Below are 24,257 nucleotides of genomic sequence, written 5' to 3' on the forward strand. Positions count from 1 at the left end.
GTGGCACTACTCTTGAAAAGCTTGTTCTGCATCATAGAGAATGTTTTGACTGACTGGAAGGGTTAGATTGAGGATGGAAAATGATATGATAGGGGAAAAATAGCAATATGTTGTCCTACCTCAGAACAGAAGTAGGATGTGAAAGCTGATCTTTCACATTAGTTAGCAATCTGTTTTCTTTCGTCTTCCTATCCAGATCTTGTATCTAACCAATGTTGTTCTCAAATCTCTTCGGAGATATTTCAGGTGCATCGTATCAACTTCATATAAAAGACGATGAAAACTTGAACTGGGTCATGACCCCAACCCAACCGCCAACAAATGATAGCAGCAGCATTATCTCCTATTCCTTGCTTAACTGAGCAAAGGCAGTGGCTGATACATGCAAGGAACTATAGTTAATGACAACAGCAATGACGAATCCAGGTTATCAGAAAAGGCCCAGAAATCAGAACTAAGTAAACGAAATGGCACTGACATGACGTAGGAGCATCCTAACCCATTTCAAAGCACAGGAATAAAAGCTGGAAGATCTGTCTTCGTGTAGGGAGGTATGACAACTCTAGGGTACAGGAAATCAGAGTCATTGCTCCTTGACTGTAGAATGCTGGCAACAATCTCTATTCTAAATCTCATGGATATTACTGAAGAAGATAGTGTGCTCCCGACCCAGGCTGGCAATTGTTCTAGGTTGTTTTGGAGACTGCCTTGTAGGCCAGTAAGTTCCTGGACCAGGTACTCTCTAAAAGAAACAAAATAACCAGATTAAGTAAAGTATGCATGACACATAGCAAGTAGGGTTGCCAGGTAGTTCTCCAGGTAGTAGCAGAAGATCTCCTGCTATTACAACTGATCTCCAGCCGATAGAGATCAATTCACCTGGAGAAAATGGCCGCTTTGGCAATTGGACACGATGGCATTGAAGTCCCTCCCCTCCCCAAACCCTGCCCTCCTCAGGCTCCACCCAAAAACCTCCCGCCGGTTGCCAAGAGGGACCTGGCAACCCTAATGGCAAGGCAGTTCAGGGAGCCGCAAAACTCAAATAACTCTCAGGACTTCTAATTTTTTTTAACTCAAAGAGCTGTGTCGCTATGTTAACTGTGGGGAAAAACATTTTTGTTACCATTTTCATTCAGTGCTTTCCCCCCAATCCATTTTTTGTCATTTTCCCCCTTGCTGTGTCCTACAATGCACTCTTTTCCCTCTTCTGCACCACCACTGGTCTGTCTTTGAACCTCTCTCGCTGTTCGCTCTCCCTCTTTCTCTGAACCATCACAAGTTTGTCCTCAATTACTGATTTTACTGGTTTTGTAATGTATTTAATGTTGTACATGCTCTTGCTGCCAGCCATTTGGGGCATGTTTTTATGGGCACTGGTTGGAATAAATAACCCCAGTTAATCCATCAGTCAGGAAACACACAAGGGATACATAGAAATCCAAGCAAAATGGCCAAATTAAAATTAATAAATTATAATAATAATTAACTAAAATATTAATAAAATGTAACTGTAGAACGTTTATGAGTTAAGTGTCTAGTGCTTCTCAATTATGATTACGTCTACATGGAGGTGTGAAAATGTACCCCTGCCATGGCAACCACAGTAGTAAGATGCATGGGGATGGCATCCCCTGGTCCTGAGCCCCTCTCAGCCGCCACTGTCCCCCCTCCCCATTCCTTTCCATTTCCCCCATCACTCTTGCCCAAAAGCACAGACATCAGGTTGCCAGCTCCGGGGTAGGCAATACCTGGAGATTTTGGGGGTGGAGACTGAGGAGGGCGGGGCTTGGGGAGGGGAGGGACTTCATTAGGATATAATGCCATAGAGTCCACCTTCCAGATGTTTTCTCCAGGGGAACTGATTGGAGATAAATTGTAATCCCAGGAGATCACCAGCCACCACCTGGAGGTTGGCAATCATACTCAGGCATGACAGTAATTTTGCAGGGACACTCACCCCCTTCCCCTGTGGCCCAGAAACCTCCCCCTTCCCCATCCCTTTCCTGAGCCGCATTGTCACAGTACAGCACACCTCATCAAGGAAAGGGGAGGGGGGATATGAAGCTTAGCCCCACCATTTTGAAGATGGAACTTGGCTCCATTCTCCCTCCATGGTGCTTCCCGGGAGCACCCATCTAGATGTTCTACCCCAAATTCCTTTGTGGAAGAACTCTATCATTATTCTTTCGCTTCCATTGGGCACAGCCCTGGATGACAGGAATGAATACTTGGGTAGAATTCGGCCAGCACACTTTTCCTTTTATCTCCACAAGTAAAAGGGCAAGAGACTTCCTTACTGAATGGCAGTTGAAGCCACTGAAGGATGTAGAATCTGATCTCACAGGCCCCTCTGAGGCTACAGCCAAGCCCTGTAATTCGAGCAAACTAGAATACCCACTAAATTAGCTCATAATCATATTTCATGTTATACTCACAGTATGGGCTGGTATCAGCCGTGATACTTTTGAGACAAAGCATGACTGGATAGGTAGAGGCAGCCTTTCCTTTATTTCATAGTCACCTGGGCCTGGACCGTCTTTCTACAATACAATAAAGTTTACATACATTTGCTAGCATCTGCACAGCACACACATTTTACTATTAAATTGTTATTCTCGTCCACATGTTCGTTGCATTGATGCTACTTTATTGGCTGTCAAGAGTCAGGATTCAAGCTAACAGATAACCAGAACCATTTTTAGAGCGTGCAAAAAGCTGAAGTGCTGTGGATTTTCAGTGCACAGGGAGAAATTCTGCTTGCAGCTCTTTGGGTCTTGCTCCTTTTAGCTCCTTAGCAGAGTACATGATTTGCACTTAGGGTTGTTAGCCTCCCCTGATATCTCAGTTATTATTAGGATTGCCAACTGTGTTTGGAAATTCCTGAAGATTTTGGGGTGGAGCTTGGGGAGGATGAGGAGGGGAGGGACCTCAGTGGGGTATAATGCCATACAGTCCACCCTCCAAAGCAGCCATTTTTACCAGGAGAACTGATCTCTTTAATCTGGAGATCAGCTGTGATTCTGGGAGATCTCCAGGCCCCACCTGGAGGTTGGCAACACTAATAATTGTTTTAGTTGACTCACTGGAGATGACGGATTCAATTAATCAGAGTGTGTAAAATTGGTACACATCTCTATGTACCATGTTAATGCCATAAAAAGATCCTCATGTCTCATCACGGAAGCTGTGAAAGTCTAGCTTGGCTGACCAAAGGCCTTCGTCGATACTGTCCATCATCTTAGATCCCTTCAGGCAGACTGCTTGATTACTACCACATGGTGAGTGTAAACAGCAATGCTCTAGAGGAAAAGCCAGTTGAGGAGAAGCAAATTAGGTGACTTACAAGCAGGGGACCTCAAGGACTTGCAGGGGGTATTGCATTTCCCCCTCCCTTAATACTTCCTCTTTCCCTTACCTGAAAAGCCCCCATAGGGTCTCCCCTTTTCCCATTTGCTTCTTTTCTTCCTTCCCACTAGCCAACATACCTCTATCTACCCATCCTGTCTTCAGCTTTCCTTCATTCCCTCCCCCAGCACCCTTTACCTGGGAAAGCTATGGCCCAGTTGTGCAGTGCCGGCCATTGAGCCAGTTCCAGTTGCATTGTCCACAAGGACTTGAGAGGGGTACAGTTTTCCCCATGCTATTTTGTCTTTACCTCCTTTTGGCAACCCATACATCCTCACCTTTCCCTGTTTCATTCTCTCCTTCCCATCCACTATCTAACCTGCCTTTTATCTGCCACCCATCTTCAGCTATATTTCTAAATTAGTTATTTAATTTATACCTAGGGTTGCCAACCTCCAGGTACTAGCTGGAGATCTCCTGCTATTACAACTGATCTCCAGCCGATGGAGATCAGTTCACCTGGAGAAAATGGCCACTTTGGCAATTGGACTCTATGGCATTGAAGTCCCTCCCCTCCTCAAAGCCTGCCCTTCTCAGGCTCTGCCCCAAAAAACCTTCCGCCAGTGGGGAAGAGGGACCTGGCAACCCTATTTATACCCCACCTTTCTCCACAATTGGAAGCCAAAGCAGTTTACAACATTCTCCTCTACTCCATTTTATCCCCACAACCATCCTGTGAGGATTTTTCCGCTGAGGATTAGCCTAAAAATCCTCAAAGGATTGTTGTGGGGATAAAACAGAGGAGAGGAGAATGATTTAAGCTGCTTTGGGTTCCAATTGTGGAGAAAGGTGGATGATTCTGGGGAACATTCTAGGATGCCTTCTGAATTCTATAGATAACCTAACAACATCAGCAACAATTCAAACACTCTGTGAACTGAGTGTGTATCTCTAGTCTTCATTTTGAATAGGGGGGAACTCATAAATGTGTTGCATCCTGGTCTATTGCATCATTTCGCATCAAACATTTATTTTTGTAGAGAGACCAAAGAAGACAGAGTTCTTTGATTTTTTTGTAGTTGAGCAGAAGGAGCATACACAGCTCGACATGGAGAGATGAGAAGAGGTGCACCTGCCAGAATTCCTACACCACTACAAAATGTATATGAGCTCCATCCTCCTTTGTATGTGTCACCCTTAGAAGAGGAGACAGAGGAGAATCAAAAAGATTAAAAGCAAGTTGCATATAGCAGGCTGGGGTGAAAGGTAGGTCATGGGTCTGAAAATGTTGAAGACCACAGCCCTCGAATACATTCAGCTCTTCCCTGCAGTTGTCTTTCAAGGATGTTTGCCCACCATTCCTGATCTTGTTGAGGAAGACCTGATAAGCAACCATGGAACCCAAAGATATTCTAAAGCCAGGTTTGAAACCCGTTGGTGTAGACAAACAGTTCTACTTCTTTCATTGTGTTCCACAAAGGCAGAAATAATATATCCTTTAGTCACAGAAGATCTGAATGACTTGCATAAATTCTGACAGATTTCCATGCCCCTGAAGTAATTAGAGGATATATCAGTAGGGTTGTCAACCTCCTGGTTCCAACTGGAGATCTCTTGTTATTACAACTGATCTCCAGCCGACAGAGATCCATTTCCCTGGAGAAAATGGTCGCTTTGGCAATTGGATTCTACGGCATTGAAGTCCTTCCCCCCCAAACCCCTCCCTCTTCAGGCTCTGCCCCCAAAATCTCCAGGTATTTCTTAACCCAGAGCTGGCAACCCTATATATCAGCTTTACCTTGCAAAGGGAAACAAACACATCTTTTAATGTATGAGCTACTGACAAAGAACATGAGCCATCACATTGCTTTGGAACAAAATCATTTACACCAGTCCATTTGTTTTCAATCACTCTCAGACACAAGTGGCACCAACTCGTCAAGAAATGCTATTATGTTATTGTTATACAGCCAAGAAAAATACATCTATTTATATCCAGTAGGTAGGTTAACGTCTGTCTATTTTTTCCCGTGTTCATGTGTTAGCATCTGTCATGTTCCTTCGAGCATAAAAATGACGTTTTTAACACATTTGAAATTGTGACATCTCTTGGGGTTTTGTGTGTGTGTGTGTGTTTGTGTTCCATGTGGCAAGTCAATTTTGTTTTGTTTAAAGGAAAGGTTTAAGAGGTTGGAGGCTAGCACTGATCTCTGGCCATAACACATTGACGTTAGAAAGCAACTTGCTGAAAGGAATAGGGGTTGTTAAGAAAATGCTCAGTGACAGCCTGTAGAAGATTTAGGGTCTTTTCACAACCCACATAAGCTTTATTTCAGCCAAAATGTCACAAGAGATATACAGTAAAAAAACCAAAAAAAACCCACATGACTATGGAGGCCCATATTGGCCTATAAAAATATAAAACAGTGAAACAGGAAACAGTCATATGAAATATAAAAGTAAATCATACATGCAAAAATAGTTGAATACATAAAGCTGCCTCATGCTGTGGGATCCAATAATATGTACTCTAACTGGTAGTGGCTCCCCCAGGTCTCATGCTGAGGCCTTTCCCTGTTTTGATCCAGAGATGCTGAGGATCAAATCTGAGTCATTCAGCAAGCAGGGCACTGTTCTACCACTGCATAGTGCTTCTTCCTTCAAAGCCTTCCTGGCTTGCTTAATTATCAACTGGATCCAGAAATGTAAGCAGCAATAGATTTATGGCAGTCTTGCACAACTTGTGACCTATCAAGCTGAATGCAACACACCAGCCATGTACTATGGCCTGCCAAGTACACTGCCAGGTTTATCCTGGAAGCACCACATTGTGACGGGACACTTTAGCACTCAAACCCCCAAAATACTAGCATCCCGTCATGATGTGGTACTTCCGAGGGCAAACCCGGAAGTGACGTAATCACGTCATGTACAGCCGCACGCTTGTGATCCCCGCTCCGAGCCGGCCAATGGATTGGCAGGCAATTGCCAGCCAATCCAAGCAATGTGGCAACCCTAACAATGTGCTCTTTAACTGACCCCCACCCCTTCCCTTGTAGGCAATTGCCAGCCAATCCAAGCAATGTGGCAACCCTAACAATGTGCTCTTTAACTGACCCCCACCCCTTCCCTTGCAGGGGGAAACGTGGGTTTTATGTTTCTTGTCTAGAACACATAACAACTTGCAAATGTAACTGCAAACTTCTTGGAAGAGCTGGCTTGATATATATTGCTATCTTCACTAAGTACTGAGTTCCGAGGTCAGCACTTACCTGGGTTGGTTCCCTTTGGAGTAGAGAACACTGGAGGTTGATGGTGTAATACTAGTTTTATCTTCAAATATACAAGAAATACACAGGTGGACTCAAAGGGTCCAAAAGGGTAGAACACCCACTACCCCACATCAGATCCCCAGAGAAAGAGAAAGAGACAGGTACTGCACTTCCAACACACTTCAGCCAACCCACAGCATATCTGGTTCTTTTCTGTTTTTTTCTCAATCTTTTGCCCCCACCCCACAAACAGACACATTTCCCCCCTTTCTTTGGCTGGGAGGGTCACCTCTTCAAGCTCTAAGGAGAGTTTCAACACATGCTTAAGTGGACCTCTTCAAGTAATTATCCCCCACTGAGGAAACATCTATAGTATTCAAGGAACATTAACATTCTTTTGCATTAGGACCTTACTCCACTCCCCTTAGGCCAAACCCATAGTAATATGATGTATAGTTCAGATGTTGGTTCAATTTAGGGAGGTTACCGCATCTTTCTACTAAACAATAGTATCCAGGGAATCTTACAAAATTAGAACATTAAAATATTAAATAATAAAAACAGAACCAGCAGTAAAAAAGCAATAAATAAATGAACAAAACAGAGATTACTTCAGTTTAAATGTAATTAAAGGTACAAGGAAAACAGGGTGGACTTTATCTTGCATGTAAAAGATAATTTATTTAAAATATTTTATATCCTGCTTTTCTCCAAATGAATGGGATTCAATGCGGGTCACACTAATTAAAAACAAATAAAATTTCAGTTCAGAGAAGTACCAAACAGAAGCAGGCAAATTTGACTGGAGAGGGAGTTCAACAACTGGGGCACTGCTACAGGGGGGGAAAAAACCCCTCTCTGTGGTACTACCTGCCCAAACGCTAAAGATGGTGGCACGTGGAGAAGTGCATTTTAGACAGATGTTAACTTGTGGGCAGGTTCATATGGATAAATGGACTTAACTGGCATGTATCTTTGTGCTTACAAAATCTTTGAGGGGCTGGCCATTTGGGGGCATCGTTTACAGGAACGCATTTCACTCTTATCTCTTAGAATCGCATCTCCCAACAGATACCCGTTTCACTCATAACTCTCAAAAGCGCCCTGCATTGTGCAGGCCTTCCCTTCAAACAACCCGTCCCGCAGACGCCTAATGAAAGGCATTTTGTTAATGATAAAAGAAACAAGAAGCGCAGAGGTATTTTCAGAGCAACAACAGCCAACCAATCTCGGCCTTCAGTGCAAAAGACGCACCTTTGGGCTGCTGCTGATTGGAAGCAGGAAAACGTTAAGATGTCAGTTACGGCTCATTTGTTGCAAAATATTGGCTGGCAGAGGTATCAATAACTCATTTAAGGAGCCGTTGTTTACACGGAACGGCTCTTCTATCACCGAAGGCCACCTGGCACAAGGACATTAATGAGATCCTCCAGGATTTTCAAATAAAAGGTTAACATCTATTTAAAAGCCAAAGAACATCCTTGGAGAATTGGTGCTACATACAAATCTTCGCTATTCTTTCAAAATACATGCTGAGCAACAGTCGAGGGGATTTTTTTTTCTCCCTCTGACCTCCACTTTAACTCTTCATAAGTGCCAACCTAAACAGTAAGAAAGGGAAGGGTGCTCTTTAAGTCCGAATTCCCCCTCTCTGTTTGACTGCGGATTTGACATGGCTGACATCTGAAAATTAACAAGGAAGTCAAAGGGACTAGAGACAATTTAATCCCAAACAAAAGAACAGATGCCTGAGGTTTTTTTTGTTTTTTAAATAGCCATGTAACCACGAAAGTCTAAAAGTCAAAAGGGCAGAAAAGAAATAGGATCATGTCTGCTCACTGGTATTTTTAAACATCTGAAAAAAGCAGCAAGAGAAATCAAACAACCCTCTGGTTTGAAGCCACTAACTCAGTCAACATAAACTCAGAAGGAACCAGTTATCCTCATGAGCACTAAGACTGCAACCTGAAGCAAGTTTACTGCTTCTGGTCAACCAGGTTTTGCAAGTTTTTGAAACAATACAAAACCTGCCATATCTGTTTACTAGAGGACAAAAGGGGGATGGGTATACACACCACTTTCAAACTGCCTTCAGTACTCTGAGCAATGCTATTAATGGTACCTAGTTCAAGGGCAATTTGAATCACTGGGACTTGTATCCAAGTAAACAGGGTTAGGATCAGACTGTAAGACATGAAAGCCCAAAGTATGAAAATGTGTCATATTGATGTGGCCTTAAGTAGAACCTGGATGAGGACTGTATAGTCTATTGTAATAATCATTGTATGTATCAACTTGCTTTTATTACATTGTCTTCTGTCTTTGTAATCCACTTTCTGCATGGTTAATGGCTAGGGTTGCCAACCTCCAGGTACTAGCTGGAGAGCTCCTGCTATTACAACTGATCTCCAGCTGACAGAGATCAGTTCACCTGGAGAAAATGGCTGCTTTGGCAATTGGACTCTATGGCATTGAAGTCCCTCCCCTCCCCAAACCCTGCCCTCCTCAGGCTCCTCCCCAAAAACCTCCCACTAGTGGCGAAGAGGGGCCTGGCAACCCTATTAATGGCAGGGTTCCTCAACTGCTTTGAACCTGGAGGCACTTTTGGCATTCTGACATAGGTTGATGGGCACAACCTCAGGAGGCAAAGCCAAACACAAACTGTCAGGGAGTTAAGTTATGCATAACTCTAACAGTAACTCTTCAACATTTGAGTCAGAAGCTCTGTTTAGCAGGATGTCTTTTAAAGTGAACATATTCTTTAAAAATATTTTCTTGCACACATTCAGAGTAATGCGGTGAAGGACCTTGTGCTTTGGTGGCAGCTGCCACTGAAGCAACTTTCAGCTCTCCAATGGCCAATTAGAAGCCCTGCTGGGCAAAATCCTCACCTGGACCCACCCACTTTCTAAAAACACTTGGTAGGCACCAGGAAAGGTGTCAGCGGGCATCTTGGCACCCATGAGCACCATACTGGAGATCCCTCTTTAAGGAATTTCATGCCTTAGGCAGGTTTGTTTTTGTTCTCTAATTCTCTACTCCTAATCCTATTGCATCACTCCAATCCAGTCCAATTACTGTTCCTTCTACCACTGTCATGGAGCACACTGTCAGGTAAAAGACCAGACAGGTGGCTCTTTAAACATGCTGTGTTATAACCACTGCCAAATATTTGGCACACCTGTACCGTAACAAGGTTTTCTGCATCTCTTAATAACCCAACATTTTTCTCAGTGTTGCATCATTCATTGGATGTCTCATGATGTCTGATTGCACTGGGTTTTTTAAAAAATATTTTGTAATCCACCTTGAGTCTCAGTGGGAAAGGAGGTCTATGAATAAATAAATGAATAAATAAAATATACTGTGCTAGGCAAATCCAAATCCAGCTCCAATGAAAATAAATCTTGCATCCCCTAAGTAAAATACTGTTAACTTCAATAAATCATATTAACCTCTGGATCTGCACAATTTTCACATAATGTGGAGGACAATAAAAGCAGGCATGACTGTCTTCCCCCTCGTGGCTTATTTCCTTGTTTTCACCAACCTGCCTGGATTCCTTGCCAACAGGCCAACTTTGCTCTTTTTGCCATATGCAGATTTGGTGGTTAATTTGGGCAAAATGCTTTTTCTGTTCCGCTTGTGTAACACATGCATGAATCACCACCCGAAAGCCTGTCACCTCTGTTCACCAATGTGTGCTAGCTAGATGCTCAGAAACCATAACACTTTCCTCCTCTGTCTTTTGTAGTACAGGGTGTTCTACTTGGGTGAACTACTTCTACAGAAAAAAAATAGGAGTGATGATGCGATAGTTGCTTCACACCAGAGAATCAACGACAGGCATCTGCTAATGAGGAGGCTGCATAACAAGGATGGATTTGAGGCCATTTGGTACACTGCAGCCCTGCAGATGTGCTTTTCCTGCTGTCACCATGATAGATTTCTGCATATCTAAATCCACTTCCATTGATCTAGCAACTTGCCGTTGTGTGGAGTCAACTTTAGTAAGTGTTCCAGTGCAAGTTCCTCTCAGTAGTTTTCTCTTTCATCCCTAGCCACAAGCAAGCTTTATTTATTTGTTTGTTTATAAGATTTGTACGCTGACTTTTTGCTCAGTGAGGGACCCCAAGGCAGAAAACAGCTAAAATAAAACTGTATAAAAGCATATAGTTAAGACAGTTCATAAACACAATTAAAACCAAAACTACATCTCAAAAGCACATAAAATAATAATTAAAACATAGGGCAGGAAAGAACGATCATCGAGGGAACACCAGACCAAAAACAAAAGGCTGGCAGAATACAGAGACAAGGAGGTACAACGATCCCTGGGGACAGAGTGCCGTAGTTTTGGTGCCACAGCTTAGAAGGCCCTCTTTTGTATTGCCACCTGCTTAATCTCAGAAGTCAGGGGCCCTGAAGCAGGGATGACTAAGCCATACAGCACCTTGAATTGGGCTCAGAAACAAACTGGGAGCCAGTGTAGATGGGCTGAGACTGGACTGATAGTCTGTACAGCGTGGTCCCATCTGCAGCCTCTGCTCCCTGCTACCGCTTGGTAGAGTGGCAGGGAATCTAGTGGGAAGGAAATTGGAGTCACTGTAGGACCACAGCGTTTGGGGGAATCCTAGAGTGTCACTCTGACATAATGACATCACTTCCGGGTTCACGCCAGAAGCAATGTTGTGATGTTGGAGCGATGCCTATTTACATGTCCTTGCTCCTATAAAGCTCCCAGAAGTTGCCAGGCCAGTGCTGGCATCCCTAGGTCCCTACAACCCACTCCAACACCCCGGCTGAAGCATTCGGTACCAATTGGAGTTTTTAAGCACTTTTCAAGGGCAGTTTCACATCAAATGCATTGCAGTAATCTAACCTAGATGTTACCAGGGCATGGCCCACAATGGCCAGATCTTTTCTTTCCTGGAAAAGCCATCAGTGGCTAACCAGTCAAAGCTGGTAAAAAGCTCCCCTAGCTGCAGCTGCCACCTTTTCCTTCAAGAGGAGTGCAGCCACAACCAAAACATGGGATTCCCTGAATCTTGGGTCAGGCCTTCCACTCACCAACAGCACTTCCATCTTATCAAGATTAAGCTTCAGTTTATTAGCCCACATCCATCCCAAAACTGGCTCCAGGTGCTGGTTTAAGGACACTTCCTATCTGTTGCTAGGAGAAGTGGGTCGTAGCCACCCATCTTGTTCACCTACGGTTGGTGTGTTCTGCCAGTGCAAGGCACAGCCCACTGTCAGAGGAGCCCCTAGTATTGGTTGGATGCATTTTGCATTGATGGAACACACCTCCCTAAGGTAAACAGGGGGTTTGGATACAACCTCCTGGTAGCAGGAGGGCACCTCCCCAACCCCAACCCCCGAAAGTAATACATTGAGGAGGTGCTTCTTGAAGCGGGAGCTTTGAGCTACTGGTTATTTATGCATGGGAGTTTTACCTGAGGTGCGTTGCTCGCTGGACCCACACTTTCCTGTTGGGAATCTATGCACCAGTAGTCTCTAAGCTCAAATCAAGTCCCACCCCTTTAAATGCTGCTTTGTAATTGGCTTACTTGTAGTGCTTACTGTGAGAGAAATCACCTCCAAACCCAATTGCCACATAAAAAATATTTTAAGAACAACATAAAAAACGAAGCAATCTGAAAGGGGGGGGGGAGAAATCCAAACCTTGGTTTTAAAAATATTTTCTTCTGCTCAGAAAGAGCTCCGAGGAAGCAGGAAGTATTTCAATCCCTGCCTCTGGACATGCTCCTTTGTAACTGTGAGAGAAACCAAGCTTGTGTGCCCCGCACTTTGCCTAACTCCAAGGAACAACCGAGACTGACTGGGGGTGAACATAAGTGAAAGTACCCATACATAAATGATCCCTGTATCTGTTTAGCACAAGGACAACCCCTACCTCATGCCAAATCATGCTCTGTGAATGTGCATAAATCAGAATGAGGATTTCTCCCTTTCATTGCTAAACATATGGCTTGCAAGTCTTCTGTGCTCTGATTCAGCACATCAGACATCTGGTACAAGCATCTGGAAAAAGTTGGCATTGGAGCTGACCTCCATAAGTATAACTGCATTTTGGTCATGCTTATCTCTTATTGCTCTTGCCTCCCCCAGTCCTACTGGCAAAGCTTAGAGTTCCCTTTCCTCAGGGCAGGGAACTCTCTTGTTTACTAATGCTGTGAAATTTTATTAGTAATAACAATGAACCAGACACTTTTGCCCCCTTCTTTGGCCCTTTCCTCTTCTCCTCCCTCAACTTCTACCCCTACAGCCTGCTTTGCCCCAACTTCCATATCCTTCCCAAACAAAGGAAAACCTTTCTGATTTCTCTGAAAACTAGAATCTGTGATGGGAAAGCAGTATTAACCCAAGCAAATATTTGCAAATATCACTAACTGGAACGCTACATTCATATCATAGAATATATGTCTCCTTGGTGCAAAACTGTGTGCGCACACCTATATAAGTGTGCAAAGCTCACACAGCCCCTTATAGCACCAGGTGCTATTCAAGGTCTTCCAGATAATTCTCACTGTGCTAAAATGACAGCGTTGGGGACATGACTGATTTGTCTTTGGGGGAGATTCATATGGTCTAAGCTCTCTTTTCAGTATTTTCAGGATCAAGCCATTTATCAAGATTATGATAGGGATGACTCATACGCTCCCCAGCTGATACACTTGCTTAATATTGATGACAAGATCTTGATACTTCCTTATAGTCTCTGCTCCTGAATTCTAGATATTATTAACTGGAGATGCAGACCCATCAATAATGTCATCCAGCTTGCTGCTTCTGTCTGTATCTGGACACTCACAATCAACATATCCATCAAGTAGAAGAGCCATGACCCTAGCTATATATCTTACAACGAGAATTTCCAAGCTGTTTATGAAAACTGGGCTCTGAATGCCACTATGGTTGGGGGGGGGGATGCTCGTGCCTTCCCCCTTCAAGACATTTTCCCACTTGGAAACAGCACTGGGAGGAGTTATTGTCCTGTTTTTGCTTCACCACATGCATAGAACACGCCATGTAGAATAGCAAAAATGGGAAATAACTTCCCTCAGCACAGTTTCCGTGTGGGAAAATAGCTGGTGGGGGGAGGCAGGAGCCTTTCCTCCCCACAGAGGCAACATTCTGAGCCTACCTGGGTTCTCCTTTATTTTTAAAAAGCCAATGCCCACACCTGGTTTGTGGAACCCAAGCTGGATCCAGGGAACCCAGACCTAACTCATTAAAAATCTGACTATGTAGTTTGGCCCTAAGTTATGTGGTGTTTATGATGTGGACCTTGTGATCCACTGTGGCACTTATGAATGTGTATGATTTTAAAAATATTGCAAATATACAGAATTACAGGAAAAATACTGGAAACTACGTGGGAGAGAATGTAACAAATTCCATCTTAATTCAATTAGCTTTAAATTTTGATTATCACATCATTAGCTATGTTTGGGGACAACTCTTTAAGTTGAGAATGTCCCACCAATGGTGAGGAGATAGAAGAGGGATTGAACGGATTCTAAGTAGGTTTTAATTTCAACAACCCGCCGGAAGAAGCCACCGACGTTATCTGTAGCAGAGATGCTGTGAATTATAGATTGGAATGTAACCTTTGAAAATCAGGTGGCATTCCCCTTTGGGAGATAAACAGATGGCAAACTGAAGAAAGAACAGATTTGAAACGTGCGCAGGATCGACCCCACGTCCTTGCCTCCTTACATCGTTGTTCCATGAGCCACTCAATATTTTCCTGGTCAATAAGTGTGTGAGAAACTACTCAAGTTGCAAGTAGTGGAGTGTCATACTATACAGCGCAGAGTACTGCATTTTGAACTTCTTTAACGCTTGGAACTTTGTGCATCTTTTTTGTGCATCTTCTACTGTATAGCATACGCTCCTTTGTTTAGGATCGCTCTCTTGTTTAGCTTTTTTGCTTAGGTTAGTGTTCTTTCCAGTTAGGATTTACAGTTTATTGGCATGAATGTAATGCCGACGTACTAGTTGTGATTATATATTTAAAATAAGCTATCATTTTTGATGATATTGTTTTCCATAATCGAACCTCTTGCTGTGTGTTCTCTATAAACTCCAGGTGGTGACTGGTGATCTCCTGCTATTACAACTGATCTCCAGGTGATAGAGATCAGTTCCCCTGGAGAAAATTGCCACTCTGGCCACTGGACTCTATGGCATTGAAGTCCCTCCCCTTTCCAAACCCTGCCCTCCTCAAGCTCACCCCCAAAATCTCCCAGTAATTCCCAACCCAGAGCTGGCAACCCTAAGTATGGTACTTACTGGGGGGAAAGTAGGAAACCTTTGGACTGCTGATCGAAACATATAATTCCTATATTTAGGGAGGAAGAAAAAAGTATTTAAGCTATTAGCAGCATTAGCAACAGATCCTCATCTTCTTCTTTACAAATGCATCTCACTGGCTTCACTGGATTTTGTGGTCAACTAACTCTGCATTGGCCATGTAGAGAATATTGGATCAATGGCCCATGCAGAAGTTCAGCACATGGGAAGCAGCCATTAAATGGAATCAAAGTCAGCTCATCTACCATTCAAATCCACATAAAAGGTGCTTTGCTGGATCAGATCAGTGGTCCATCTAGTCTAGCATCCTGTTTTGCAAAGATGCCAACTAGCTGCCCTGGCCAACAAACAGGGCCCAGAGGCCAAGGCCTTCTCCCAGTGTTGCCTCCAGGTACTGGTATTCAGAGGTTAATAGACCTATCTGTCCAGGGTGGCCCTGACCCACCCACCCCATGCTTACTGGATCAGGCCAGCGCATCGGAGACCTCTCACTGGGCCACAGCAGCCAGAAGCAGCTGGGTTTGGAGCTGCTGATGAGCACGGCTCGACAGCTTGAGAAGGTGGAAAGGGCAATGGAAGGGCACTAGCGCCAGAGCTGGTTTGGAGCACACAGCATGAGAACAAGGGAGTGGGCTGCCTTGTGCTGCTGGCGGCATGTGCTCCAGCGCCTGGTCCTTTGCACCATACTCCTGGCGCAAGTAGCACAACTGGCCAAACTGCTACAGCATGGTGCTTTCTTGAAAAGGAAGGAGGCTTTCATGCTCCTCAGCATCAGCAGTTAGGCTCGATGCCGTTTGTTCTTCAGCACAGAATTTGTTGCTCCTTTGAAATGAGGCAGGATGGAGGCTTTTTTTTTTTTTTTTTTTTAAGCAGGCCAAAAAGGATTTGGACAAAAAAGATTAGAAGATTTGCTGACTTACTTGGATGGAAAAGTGGGAACTGGAGGAGGGAAAAGATCATACTGTCCAGGGTCAGTGATTATATTCTGTGAGTGGAAAACACACAAGACAATGGTAAGTCACTCATTTTATTTAAGCTACATCTACATTACCTGGTTTGGGTAGAAAATCAGAGTACCCCAGCTGCAAGGAACTGTAGACATCTTCCTTCTCTAGCTTGGCACTGCTATTTGATAAAGCAGTTTTAGCAGTACTAAAACCACAAATCCTGTCAATCAATCAATCTTTATTAAAAACAGTCATAGACCAGCACAGCGCTTCATAATTTACCATTAAAACCTTTCGTGTTACGCTCTACCCACAGGTTAATACAAATAGTAAAACAGTTGTTTGTACTCTTTGCAAATTATATAAACTACCCATTAAAATTATTGACATGCCGGTGTTCTCAACAGCGTCTGACTAATTCTACAGGCCGCTGCACAAAATCTAGCCGTTCCTAATGTAACCTGTGGGTTTTCATCTATAAGCAACATTTTAGTATGCTCCTGACCTGAATGGCTGGAATGCCGACTAAGCCAGGGGGAGATAAACTTAGAACAAACCTCTTGATATAATGGACAGCACAGTAGATCGTGCTCTGTTGTTTCAATTTCCTTTAAAGCACAGGGACATACTCTATCCTTCAAGGGAACCTTTCTGTATCTCCCATCCACAACCTGCGAGGGGAGAGCTTGGAATCTGGCAAGGGTGAATGCTTTCCCATATCTAAAGATCTCTAATTGGGAGAGGTAGGCGGCAGGAGAGGCTACATATCTGGACTGTTCTGCTGACAGGAAAGTTGGTGCCTTCTCTAGATCTTTTTGGCGCTCCATATCCAGTATCCTTTGTTTTATAGCTTGCCTCACCTGATCATATCCCATTTCCAGGGCTGATTGAGGGGGAAAGCCCATTTCAGCCAACTTGCCTCTGACTGCCTTCAGCAATGTAGACTGGTAATTATCTAAAAGAATCAAGGGAGTTAGACCTTGAGGTTTTAGGTTTAACTTAAGCCAGAGATAGATCAATGCAAGACATGCCCTAGCCTCTACTTTGATCTTGCCAGTCTCCAGGCGCACACAAATCCTGTCCACTATGCCCCCAACCTCACTATCTTTCTGCCCCTCTCGGCAAGCATGCAGGCTAGGCTTGCCAAGTGCCCAGTGGTGGCGGGTAAAATCCCGCCAATCCACCGGGCTGCCCACTGGCCAGCTGATGGCTGGAGGGCACTGCGGGCACACGTCACTTTCAGGTAAACCCGAAAGTGACACAAACACTCTGGGAATTGCAAAGAAAACTCTATGGAAACCATAGAGTTTTGCCCGAGATCGCTAGAGTGTCCACGTCGCTTCCGGGTAAACCCGGAAGTGTCGTGGAAGCATTGCGTGGGGCGCGTGCACGTTCGGCCCGCTACAGCCATGCCCCAGAAAGCTCCCGCCGGTGGAGCTACGGGGCCTGGCAAGCCTAATGCAGGCAGATGTAGGGGGCATGCCACCCTTGCTCTCCATGCACACTAGCAGCAGGTCTGCAGGTCCTTCCAAAAAGCAGCAAAATGAGATGGTTTTGTTAGGGGGTCATGAAGCAGCAGGCTGATCCTGAGGCTGTGGGTCTGTGAACTGAAGACAGGAGTTAGACATGTCAAAATGGAAGGTCTCTGAATTCCCATCTTATCAGATAAATGGAATCACACACACCTTGACTAACATCTTGTTGTTAGTTTGGTCCCTCAGGGGGTTCAGTTAGACATTTGCAGTGTAGCGACTCCTATGAAGCATATTCATAGGGTTGCCAGGTCCCCCTTCTCCACCGGTAGGAGCTTTTCGGAGTGGAGCCTGAGGAGGGCGGGGTTTGGGAGGGGAGGGACTTCAATGCCATAGAGTCCAATGGCCAAAGCAGCCATTTTCTCCAGGTGAACAAATCTCTATTGGCTAGAGATCAGTTGTAATAGCAGGAGATCTCCAGCTAGTACCTGGAGGTTCAAACTGCAAAAAAGGCTAGGTACTGTAAAGATAATAACTAAAGAAGAAAAACAGCACCCAAAGACAAATTGCAAACAAGTAATGCTATATTACGAGTGATATGACAAAATAAAGACAAACATACACAAATATATGTACATTACACCAAAGACCAAAGTATCAAAACCTGGTATAAATCTCAACACAACAAGTCACCAAGCAATATAAGGACAGTGCATAAGGCAAGAGCCTTTGGTAAGTTCAAATGGGCAAAAAGCTGTTCCAAGAAAGCAGTGAAGGCTTGAGTCCAGGATTGATAATGGGAAGATCTTCAGGACGTGCTATCCCGATCAATTTGACACGTTTCGCTTTTGGCTTGGTCAGCCCAATGCGCAATGTAAATACTTACAAAACCATAGCAGGAGAAAAATATCGAGGACCAGACAGGTTCCAAGCCTATCTCTGAAGCAGATAATTTTCTCTAGGTGAACAAATCTCTGTTGGCTAGAGATCAGTTGTAATAGCAGGAGATCTCCAGCTAGTACCTGGAGGTTGGCAACCCTACATGTTCAGAAGCTTCCACCAGTTCTAAACACAGCCACTGGTGTATTCATAACAGGGGACTGCAAATCGGTTAATATCTTGCTGGTGCTTAAAGAACTTCATTGCCTGTTTGTTTCTGAGCACAGAATGTGACACCTCTCACTTTTAAAATTCAGAATACAAGACTGGGCTACCTGGTGAACCACCTGCTTCCCTGTGATCCTTGCCATGCCTTAAAATCTTCTGGAAAGGCTGTGTGTCCCCCGCTCCTCATGACTACTGAATACAAGGCTCAGAATACATTCCCCAGTCGAGTTCTCCTTTAGGCATCAATCAAAATCAGATTTATTCGCTCAGGTCTGTAGTGGCATCTGCTCAGTTTTGAGGGCTCGTTGAATGTTGGCTCTCAATTATTGTAACAGATTGTTATTTAATGCAATATATCATTTTTAATTTGGGTTGTAAATTCACAGCATGGCAGCTATATTAGGCAGAAAAGTGGGGAATACACGTTTTTAATAAATACAAAAATGAAAAGTACATATGGATCCTAAGCAGTTTTGCTGAAAGGAGCGTTTGGGGATGGTTGGGTACTGCAACACTATAAAGGGGGGTGGGGAGGCCAAGTTCTTCTGCCTCCTATGCATCATCCACTACAAATACAGGAACTTGGTGCTTCAGGGGGAAATCAACAGTTCTTATTGCAATTCTAGCTAGTCACCGACATTGCAACACAGACTATTTAAACCCCGCTGAAGTCAAGGGGAGCTAAACAACCTAACAACCTTCAGAATGGCAGCCATAATTTTTGCAAATAGTGATGTCCAGGATCAAGTTTAGCTCCCCTAATTTCAGATTATGGGGTTTTGGATTTCTCAGCAGTAAAGGAAAGAAATACTTTCTGAGCATATGCTCTTTTATTGTTCCTTTAGAGATTAGAGTGTTGAACTAGGATCTGGGAGGTATGAAACCTCACTCTGTCGTGGAAGGTCCCTGGATGACCTTGGGCCAGTCACAGTCTCTCAGTCTAACCTACCTCACAGGGTTGTTGTGAAAATAAAATGGAGGAGAGCAGAATGATGTAGGAACTTTGGGGGCCCATTGAGGAGAAAGGTAGGTATAAAGAAAGGAAATAAATAGATAAATCCATAATCCTCTTATTTTTACCCATCCTGCACAATTTGGTATCATCTGCAAACTTGACCACTCCATTGTGGACTTCCCAGTTCTAGATCATTTATGAACAAATTAAATAGTACCAATCTCAGTGCTGATCCTTTTGGGACCCCACGACTTACATAATTCCATTGCAAGAACTGTCCATTTATTCCTCCATGTACAAGAGCAGTATACCTCTAATGATCGCATACTGATCAAATGTTTCATGCCCTGCATCTGCCTGTCTGCTATTGAAGGTATAACATTGACTAAGATGGTTTCTAGGTCTAATCCAACAAGGCAGTTTCTCTAGTTCTCGTAAGTACACAGTCATGAAAACCCATGTTGAATACTACTGGTGGAGCCCCAAACACATGTTGCTGCTATGCAGTACTGCTTTACAGTTTACATATTACTATGGAAGTGCCCACACTGTTCATTTACTTTTACCTTATCTTTATACCACGTACTGGTAGGACTTTCCCTTGGAGTGTTCTTAAAAGAATATGTTGCTGGCCTTTTCTGTGCTAGCTCCACAAATGACGGAGGGATGAATTTGAAGGTATCTGGTAGTGTCAGATCAGGCATCTGCTGGAAGAGGGAGAACCTTTTTCTGCCTTCACTTTTAAAATTATATGTTGCTTTCACTGGGTTCAGCTTAGCATCTTCAAGAAAGTCCCGTACTGAATAAGTCCCAGGGACTGGTGTCGGCTAGTAGAAAGAGACATAAAATCTAAACATCATTATGCACATGGATTCCAGCTGTCTGGTTCCAACCAAACATCGCATGTATACAAAATAGTAATTAACATACAGAATTCAACACAGCTAGCTTAGGTGGCACTGGTTTCAAATATTTATTTATTTTAATGTAAAAGAAATTTATTAATAGTGCAACATACAGATAACAATTAGTAACATCTATGTATGTGTGTGTTAAGTGCTGTCAAGTTGCTTCCGACTCATGGCGACCCTATGAATCAATGTCCTCCAAAATGTCCTATCTTTGACAGCCTTGCTCAGGTCTTGCACATTGAGGGCTGTGACTTCCTTTATTGAGTCAATCCATCTCTTGTTGGCTCTTCCTCTTTTCCTGCTGCCCTCAACTTTTCCTAGCATGACTGTCTTCTCTAGTGACTCTTGCCTTCTCATAATGTAACCAAAATACGATAGCCTCAGTTTAGTCATTTTAACTTCTAATCCATGGTATCTGTAACACTCTCCTCCAACACCACATTCCAAAGGAGTAACATCTATATATAGAACTTATTACTTACATTTCTAATGATTTACTTCTATACTAAGTTACATTGTGTTACTTTCACAGGACATCTTCATCATGATTTCCTCTACTTTTGGTTAACAGAAGAGTTTCTTATAAAACATTTCTCTCTTAAAACTTTTTCTTTTTGCTTTAATTCTCACCTAAGTTTTCAGCCATATTTTTTCTGAAATTCTGATATTGTCTTTTATGTATTTAAGATGTTAGTTTTGCCTTGACAGCATATTCAGCTAATTTGTTCTTCCATTCTATTCGACTTGAGCATTTATCTTCTTTCCATTTTGCTGCAAATATTATTCTAGCAGCTGTCATCATATATTTGAATAGTTCATTATACATTTTCAGGATATTACTTGGTAATATATTTAATAACATACTTTTGGAGTCCATCAGAAATTAAATTTTTAAACTCGTTTGCATTTTTATCGTGGATCTCTGTCCAATATTTTCTCCAGGTAGCTGGAAGCTGGAGTAGACTGAACCATATTAGTTTGCTAGCAAATGTAATTCTCTTGAAGCATTGCTATTGTGCACTGTTAATGGAAACCATGCAGTTTTCATCAGGCAGGTTGCTTTTCAAGATCCATTGATCCATCTGGAACTATAATGCCAAGGTGCCAACTTTGCTCTCATATAGAACCTAGCAACACCATCACTGGGCCCAGCAACATCATCTCAGGTTCATTCTCCTGCTCATCTTCTAATGTGATTTATGCCATCACATGCCAGCAATGCCCTTCCACCCTCTACATTGGACAAACAGGTAAGTCCCTGCAACAAAGATTACATGGGCATAAGTCTGACATTAGAAGCCACAGCATTGAAAAACCAGTAGGTAAACATTTTAACCTTCCAGGACATTCAATTGCCGACCTGAGAGTAGCAGTTCTCTTACAAATGGATTTCAAAGGGAGATTAGAAAGAGAGACTGCTAAATACCAACTAATAATGAAGCTCAAGACAATGCATTCTCCTGGATTGAATAGGACCTGAGATTCCTGTCTCATTACCAATGCTGATTTCTCCACACCTACTAATCCTCTGCATATCACACCTGATCCAGTCGAGCCTGTTAATGTCATTTGCCTGGTATTGACATTAATGTGCAATAGCCATTGGGTGTCCGAATTCACTCTTCTTTACTTAAGGCTAGATGGGCTCACATTCTAACTGAAGAAGTGAGCTGGGACTCACAAAAGCTCATACCCTGTCAGAAATTTTGTTAGTATTTAAGGTGCTACTAGACCCTTGCTCTTTTCTACTAATTACATTGTGTTTCAGTTAGCTGAGATTTGTAAGCACTTTCCCTCATTGATGGTTACATAACATCTATGTTTCCATCTTTCTATGAATAATTAAATGGCTGTCATACTTACCCTGAGGGATGTCCTCCACCATGACTCTCTTCCCCTTGAGTCAGGTATTTCTTTCTCCTTATTAAACGCAAAGAAACACAAATTTTATGTTTGGCATACCTAGCTTTGTGGAACTGTCCACTTGGAGTGAATACAAATTAATGCCTTTTACACATACACATAGGCATATATCTCTGCCAATACAAGCCTTCATTTTATCAGTGCAGCATAAATGCATACACACCCTGATGCAAGCAGGGATTTGTTGGGTGCACAGATTTCCTGCGCCCTGCTCATTTCAAGCCTCAAAGGTGTGAGCAGAACGTCACACTGTTCTACAGAGAGAGATGCTAGAGGAAGTGTGTTCGTCACTTTAATAAATGAAAACTGCAAACTACAATAGTAAATTGCAAGCTGGGATTCCAGGCTGTGCAGCTTGTTCAACAAAGTTATGTTGATTTGTCATCTGCTTGGAGTGGTGTAACACGGCACTCTGAACAACACAACACCTTTCCCCCGCCTTTCCCTGCTGGACCACTCTTAGATGGGCCTGCTCTCTAGAAGCTAGTCTCCTAGATCTTTCTCAGCAGATAGCCATCCCATTAAAAATACATTACTGAAGTAATTCAAGGTGCCAGAGTAGTTTTCTGGAGTAGTAGGATACCCCTTTTGGAGCATAGCCTTCAAACTTATATAATACTCAAAGTAAGGTGTCAGATCGAAGCATATTGGTCTCTGAATGTCTTAAAATTGGGCTAAAAAGTTTTTATTACATCTTGATCAAAGGCTGCCAGGGGACCTCCCTTCAATCGCTTTGTGGACCAAACATGGTCCTCATGCTGCCACCTGACCATCACTGGTATCAACTCTAGCCTGAATGCATCCCCAGATCAAACTTGCATATCAAGATAGGCCTTAAAACTCCACATTCAGAAGATGCACACCCTAACATATAATCAGAAAAGAGCAAGAGTCCAGTAGCACCTTAAAGAATAGCTTTCGTGAGCCACAGCTGACTTCTTCAGAAAGCTCATACCCTGTCAGAAATTTTGTTATTGTTCAAGGTGCTACTGGACTCTTGCTCTTTTCTACTGCTATTGACAGACTAACACAGCTACCCATTGTGAACCAATGTATAATTGTACAACTAAAAGCTACTGGAACAGTCCTTGGTTTGACAGGGGAAAGTGCACCACTTTCAAAATTTATTTTTTAGAAGTTGATTTGAAGGAGTCAGGCTGTATGGCTAAGGACAATGAGATGGGCAGCCCAATCCGGGGGGTGAGGGGCAGCTCCACGGCCTCCTCAGAGGCTTCCCTGCCACTGCAGAGGCAAAAACAAAAGTTTAAAAAATAAAAAAGGGAGAAATCCTACATTGGCTCCAACGGGGCTGCACCATCAAAAAAGGTGGTGCAGCTCCTCCTTCAGGAATGTCCCCCTCCTCCCACGCAGGCACGGGCTTTCCTTTCCAGGGAGATTTGACTTTCAGTGGGTGATAAGCACCTAATAAACTCCTTTAAGTGTCTCTGAAAATCCGCTCTATGGTGGACTTAATGATGCTTCCTAATTTGGAATGAATTCATTTTACAAGAGATTGTTACCCCCTCCCCCACACACACACACACAGCCCAATGAAAGATAAGCATTTTACATTTACATTTACATCAGATTGTCTGCTACTTGTCCCCTCACTGCTGGATGCCATGTTCTCCTGTTTTAAGGAACTGAGTGCTTCTGTCAGATGACCGCAGCACCACAACAGCAGCGGTGACATCACAATGCAGTGTTCTTCCATAGAGAAGGGAGAATGGTATGGCAATCAAAGACATCAGCTTACAGTATTGAAAGTGGTTTGGAAGAAAGACTGCTGCACGTGGCATATAAACATATCCCTTTTTTGCCTCCATGAGCAGGTTCGCAGAAAGCCTGCATGACTCGCTTGACTGGAGGCAACAGGAGGATAAAAGGAATATGTCTATATACCACCATTGAAAGGATCTGCTCCAATTCAGCCTATTTAAGCAGAGCTGGTCCTTGTTTTTGGTTACCAGTCCCTCGTAAATCGCCAT

At 43.3% G+C, this 24,257-nt stretch overlaps 1 protein-coding gene across 1 annotated transcript; it reads right to left on the reverse strand.

Annotated features, from left to right (window-relative positions):
* Positions 1–625: 625 nt before the first annotated feature.
* On the reverse strand, positions 626–24,257 carry STPG4 (sperm-tail PG-rich repeat containing 4). Its single transcript, XM_056853387.1, has 7 exons — positions 24,237–24,257; positions 22,210–22,266; positions 20,002–20,262; positions 15,875–15,939; positions 14,934–14,982; positions 2,436–2,540; positions 626–742 (listed from the first exon to the last, which is right to left on the reverse strand). Exons 1-7 carry the CDS (start codon positions 24,255–24,257, stop codon positions 626–628), a joined length of 675 nt encoding a protein of 224 aa, XP_056709365.1.

Source organism: Euleptes europaea, chromosome 7, assembly GCF_029931775.1.
Source record: "Euleptes europaea isolate rEulEur1 chromosome 7, rEulEur1.hap1, whole genome shotgun sequence".
NCBI classification, from domain to species: Eukaryota; Metazoa; Chordata; class Lepidosauria; order Squamata; family Sphaerodactylidae; genus Euleptes; species Euleptes europaea.